This window comes from Primulina huaijiensis, chromosome 5 (assembly GCF_012295235.1).
Source record: "Primulina huaijiensis isolate GDHJ02 chromosome 5, ASM1229523v2, whole genome shotgun sequence".
In the NCBI taxonomy this organism is placed as follows: Eukaryota; Viridiplantae; Streptophyta; class Magnoliopsida; order Lamiales; family Gesneriaceae; genus Primulina; species Primulina huaijiensis.
In genome coordinates this window covers 23,639,578-23,645,842 of record NC_133310.1, presented here as the reverse complement: position 1 = coordinate 23,645,842, position 6,265 = coordinate 23,639,578, and the positions used below count along the sequence as shown (strand labels likewise).

The 6,265-nt window shown below is 31.4% G+C and overlaps 1 protein-coding gene across 1 annotated transcript; it reads left to right on the top strand.

Moving 5' to 3' along the window:
- The first annotated feature begins 1,921 nt into the window (after positions 1-1,921).
- Positions 1,922-4,820, top strand: LOC140977385 (S-formylglutathione hydrolase). The gene is made up of 7 exons (XM_073442133.1): positions 1,922-2,117; positions 2,268-2,385; positions 2,731-2,778; positions 3,324-3,520; positions 3,594-3,692; positions 3,795-3,860; positions 4,510-4,820. Exons 1-7 carry the CDS (start codon positions 1,971-1,973, stop codon positions 4,687-4,689), a joined length of 855 nt encoding a protein of 284 aa, XP_073298234.1. The 5' UTR covers positions 1,922-1,970; the 3' UTR covers positions 4,690-4,820.
- Positions 4,821-6,265: the final 1,445 nt, after the last annotated feature.

Sequence of the window (6,265 nt, the reverse complement as noted above, 5' to 3'; positions counted from 1 at the left end):
TTCGTGTTAACATAAAGAGGAGTTTACTTAACTGTACTCTTTTTCTTTACTATGGTTTTTATCCCAATGAATTTTTCTTAATAAAGGTTTTTAATGAGACAATATAAAAAATACGTAATGAAGACAATCATTGTATCATGATCATCATTACAAGATGAAGTGTAGAAAATAAGAGTTAAAAATATTGAAAATTAGTGTTTGATGATGTATATAATGATGTAATTATTTTTGGATTATAATATATAATTTTTTAAGTCGGGATAAAATGATAGGTGACCATAAAAATGGGGCAATTTAAAATCTAACCCTAAATAAATTTTAATTTTAAATATTAGCCTTTTAGAATTCAAAATTTGATAAATAACATCCACTTAAAAAAATAATTAATTAATTAAAAAACAAAAGAAGAGTAGAAACAAAAAGGAGAGAAAGGAAATGGATTTTTGTTCTCTCCATTCTTCTCATCCTTCTCACAACGATTCTTCTTTTCTTCATCATTCACTCATTGGTCTTCTCTTCAATTTTTTTTCCCTCTACATTAAGCAAGAGAATATTGTAGTCATTAGTTTCCTAAAAAAGGATCAATTTTTCTCAACATTGTCAGAGATTTTAAATCATGTGTAAGTTCTAATGTCATCTCAATTTTTTTTTATCGATTTACTGGTTTTTATTACAATGTATATATTGTAAATATAATTTTTCATATATTTCATTCTTAATTGTTCGGTCGCCCAAACATTATGGGTTCAGTGACCTAATTCTGTTTTCAGTCGCTCAATTCTGTTTTCAGTCGCCCACTTTGATATGTTATGTCATCCGATTATATGTTAAATCATTTAATTTTTATGACATCTTTAGGAATGACGATCATCCAGATTTTGATTAATTCTAATGGAGAGTGGAAGAGTGATGAACAATGAATTTATACATGGTTATCCGAATCTAAAGAATGGACAGCTATTTCCATTGATGGTAGTAATTTGAACATAGAATGTAATTGAACATTAATGATTTTGTATGAATGAATCGAAAATATTTTGTACTATTCAATCTATAAAAGGTGATCAAATTAATGTTTTGTGGACTATTTACTATGTTATAGTATATTATAATCGTGTGAATATAAAATATAAAAGTGACGTAAAATAATTCAAAGAGCGACTGAAAGCGACTGAGTGGTATATAATTCTTATAATAGAAAATATGAGCAACTTCACGTTTGGGTCTATTTACTCTATTTTAGTATAGTATAATGGAGTGATAGTGTAAATATAAAAATAATGTCATAATACAAAGAGCGACTGAGTGATATATGAGTGATCTAATATAACCACTTGATGTACTAGAAAATATTGTTTTTTGGAAGTGGAAGGTTGGATGTTTTTTTTTTTATTTTAAAAAAATGTAATTGAACATTAATGATTTAGTATGGATGAATCGAAGATATTTTTACTATTCAATGTATAAAAGGTGATCAAATTAATGTTTTGTGGACCATTTACTATATTATAGTATATTATAATCGTGTGAGTATAAAATATAAAAGTGGCGTAAAATAATTCAAAGAGAGACTGAGAGTGACTGAGTGATATATGATTCTTATAATAGAAAATACGAGCAACTTCACGTTTGGGGTCTATTTACTCTATTTTAGTATAGTATAATGGAGTGATAATGTAAAATTTAAAAATAATGTCATAATACAAAGAGTTACTGAGAGCGACTAAGTGATATATGAGTGATCTAATAGAACCACTTGATGTATTAAAAAATATTGTTTTTAACTTATTTCACACTATTTTTCATTTTATAATCTCTTATCTATAAAAATATATCATAATATATTAAGTAGCATGTAAAACATGAATGATAGTTTTTTAAATACGACGATGTTGACTGTTAATAGACTAAATTTACCGGGTAAAAATCTGGAAGCATCGGCATTCGAAGAAGAATAGGTCTGTGTGAAAATGGAGGGAAGCAATAAGCCTACTGAAATCGGCAGCACTAAAATGTTTGGCGGATACAACAAGAGATTCAAGCACTACAGCCCTACATTGGGATGCTCTATGAATTTCAATGTCTACTTTCCTCCCTCCCTTTCCACCAAATTTCCTGTACGTTTTCCCACTTTTTTTTTTAATTGAAATGGATTTGCTCGTTAATTCGTTGAAATTTTTGTTTTTGTGCATCTGCTTATCGTGGATCTTTCTGGGTTCTTGATTCATGATAATGAAATTGGATTGCTCTTGTGTCTTTCTCTGTAGGTGCTTTACTGGCTTTCTGGTCTCGCATGCACTGATGAGAATTTCGTATCCAAATCTGGTGCTCAACGTGTTGCCTCCAGTGAAGGTGTTGCTCTGATTGTTCCAGATACTTCTCCCAGTAAGTCATTTTGGCTGATATTTTAAAACTTCCAGTATTGGACTCCCCAGAATAAATTTCATTTGAGCATTTTGTCGATTATGTTGCTGGTGCGCAGAAATGGTACCACTTTTACTATTTTCTGTTATTGGTGTTTAGCTTAGCAATATAGGTGTCCTTTTTCATTGATCAGAATTATTTGTCGAGGTTACTTTGGTTGCATCATTTTCGTTGTTGAGATTCATCGTTCAAAACAATATTCTCTCTTTTGTGCATACTCAGAGAGACATGCTTTGCTTTATGTTAAAATTGATGTTCTTCTGAGCTTTATTGTACTAAGAGTGGATCATTTACCTTTTACTTCAGGAGGCTTGAATGTTGAAGGAGAGTCCGACAGTTGGGACTTTGGCGTAGGTATGCATTATAGATCTATTGGTATATAGATATGCTATTATGATAGGTGTCTTGGTTGTCTGTACTAGATCTGGCCATGGTTTGGGTTACCCGGACCGGACCCGGCCACGGGCGGTTAACCGGGTCAACAGGTTTGGCCCGGAACCATGACCACGGTCGGTTACGGTTTTACCATTCAAAAACCGTCAAGCTACCAGGTCGGTACCAGCCTTATACTGGCCGCTTAAGGTTTTAGCATTTAAAAACCGTCGACCCGGCGTGTCGGACGAGTCGACCCCACCGGATTGATCAATCCGGCAGGTTGGCGTTATTATTATTATTATTTTAAAAAAATTGAGTGATTGGGCCTTGAAAGAAAGAACAAAACATGATGGAAGAATTCCTAGGTGAGGCCAGGGCACGCCCTAACCGCAAGCTATTGGAGTATTGTAAAGCGATTGAAAAATTAGTTAGCATAGATGTCAATTTTAAAAAACGGCTCAGAGAAGCATTGGTATTGTTATATATCACAGAGCCGCAAAATATTTTGTTCTTTATTGCACCAGGTGCTGGTTTCTATCTCAATGCAACTCAAGACAAGTGGAAAAACTGGCAGATGTATGACTATGTTGTGAAGGAATTGCCAGAGCTTCTCACTGAAAACTTTCCACAGCTGGACACATCTCGGGCATCTATATTTGGTCATTCAATGGGCGGGCATGGTGCACTGACAATTTACTTGAAAAATTTGGACAAATACAAGGTACTTTACCTTATTATTTAACATATTTATCTCAATGGTTTTCCTGTTCATGTTTACTTTTGCATTGATTCAGTCCGTATCAGCTTTTGCACCTATTGCCAATCCTATGAATTGTCCTTGGGGCCATAAAGCTTTCTCAGGTTACTTGGGTGGTGATAAAACTGACTGGGAGGTGTGATCTTTTTAACGCAGCTATACTCTATTTTGAAGTGTATTTTTTCAAATGCTTTTTAGTTTTAAAATTTTAGATGAAAGTGGAACTATCAATTTTCAGGAATATGATGCTACTTTTCTGATATCAAAATTCAACAACGTTTCAGCAACCATTCTAATTGATCAGGTAAAGAGCATAATTTGTCCTCGACTGTGGCTAGTTACTATTGCTTGCAAGTTTGGTGAAACCGATTGAGTGGGCCTGTACTTTTCCTTTTCTTTAAAAAGGATCCTAGATCAAGGTTCTAATTAACAAATCCCTATTTAATGCCTTGACTTGGCTAGAACAAATTGGCTTAGCTTTGTTGATTAAAATTTGGAACTCAAATATTTTAAGAAGTTCTCGTCAGATTTATTGAATACCGTCAGTAACTCAGTAAATATGAATACATTTTACAAGCAAACGTCCAGCAAGTGCAGCTTCAAATCACGTTCAAAGACTAAACCACAATATACAATTAGACAATTTATGTCCAACTTGAATGTTGTGGCACTCAGAAACTTGGCTCATTGACAATTTTTTGGCATTCAATTTGTCATGAGTAATGAATTGTGTTTATTCACATATAAGATACATGTTTTGTTCTTGGATTGTAATTTATTCGCATCGTAATGGAAAAGCAATATTTTGGTGACTGATAGTGGGTTGAGTATGACACTTCGAAGGACAGGGTGGGGATGTCGCTGGAGGGCATCCATGTGTTGCTATTTTGGTATTCTATCTTTCTAGGGAGAGGGCATTCATGTGTTGCTATTTTGAATGTTGCATCTTTTAGGGAGAAGACGATAAATTCATGCATGATCAACTTCAACCGCACAAGTTTGAGGAGGCATGTCGGAAGGCTAACGTTCCTCTTCTCCTGAGGTTGCAACCCGGTTATGACCACTCATACTTTTTCATCACCACCTTTATAGAGGATCATCTTCACCACCATGCTCAAGCCCTTAAGCTCTAATATTTTGTTGCCAAGTTTCTTGTTTCGGGTGTGATCCAGAATTGACTTAATGGATTGAGGAGATTGTACTTAATACTGTATTTCAGTTATGTGATTGTTGCGTGCAGTGTGATGAGTTAAATTACACGGTATCCCCACTATTATAAAATAAATTTTACGTAGTTTTGTTAATTTTCGAAAATATCAATCCGGGAAAATCTAAAAAATAACTTTGGTCGAAAGTTAACTTTACCAAGTGTATTTGAGAAAGTTAGTTTTCGAATCAAGATTATTACTTTTAATCATTCTAAATATATCCTTCTTTAATCCACCCTTAATCATATAAGTAAAGACTGATTTTTCTTTTTCTGATAGCACATATATAGGAACTTGATGTTAAATATCTTTAATCGTCAGGAAAGAGAAAAATGATACAAGGAAGTAATTTATATTTTTCATTCAAAGTTTTTCTTTTTACTTTAATTTTGACTAATATTCGGATAAAAGCGTTGCAAGTACGTGAATTTTGTTTTTGTTTTTTTTTGTTTTTTAATGAAAAAGAAGTAAAAGAAAAAAATAAAAATACAAAAGTTGTGTTTTTGTAAAATCCACCAAATGGCAAAAAAAGAAAAAATGTGGCATTTTTGTAATTAAATAGCCATCAAAAAGAAAAAAAATGATATTTCCGTAATTAAATAATCATCAAAAGACAAATACAAAAAAAAAGTGTTTCAATTTGTATAACAATTTTGGTTCGTAATTAAATAATCATCAAAAGACAAATACAAAAAAAAAGTGTTTCAATTTGTATAACAATTTTGGTTAAGGTTAAAATTAAATTAGGATAATTTATAAAATTAAATTATGATAACTTATAAATTTCTCTAAACCTTCACCAATTAATTTTTTGAAGGAGGTTCTATTAAGATAATAATAATAATAAAATATAAAACATTAAACCGTAGTTATGATTTACGATTATTTATAAGACAAAAACTTGTGTGAGACGGTCTCACGTGTCGTATTTTATGAGACAGATCTCTTACTTGGGTCATCAATGAAAAAGTATTACTTTTTATACTGAATATCAGTAGGATTGACCTGTCTCACAGATAAAGATTCGTGAGACCGTCTCACAAGAGACCTATTCTATTTATAATGAGAGGTTCCTAAAATAACTAATTTTGGTATAGTTGGCATTCTCATTATTTTAAAAAAAAATTCACATTTTAAAGGACTAAAGATTAATAATTATATTTAGAATTATTTAAAATAATCCATCATTTATAAATTATAATTTTATATTATTTCTTTATAATGCATATTTCTGTAATAAATCTTTTAATTTTTTGCTAACAAAAATTAAAATATATTAATTTATATTGATTCAATTATTTTACACGTGGCCAGAATATTGATTTGACCACTTTGTAAAAGTTTCAATGATTAAGTGGTGTAATAATCACATAACGGTCATTAATTATATAAAAAGTATTTGGCCTCCTTCAATGCTAAAGAAATAATATAGGGATTCCAATGATATTAATCAAAACTTTCGACTCTGATTTGTAATATAGATATGAATTATTATATTTTT

Bases quoted from the DNA above. Each gene is read 5' to 3' on its own strand.
- LOC140977385 (XM_073442133.1), top strand. From the start codon at position 1,971: ATGGAGGGAAGCAATAAGCCTACTGAAATCGGCAGCACTAAAATGTTT. The intron at 2,118-2,267 runs GTACGTTTTCCC...CTTTCTCTGTAG, and splicing joins CCCTTTCCACCAAATTTCCT to GTGCTTTACTGGCTTTCTGG. The intron at 3,693-3,794 runs GTGTGATCTTTT...ATCAATTTTCAG, and splicing joins GTGATAAAACTGACTGGGAG to GAATATGATGCTACTTTTCT.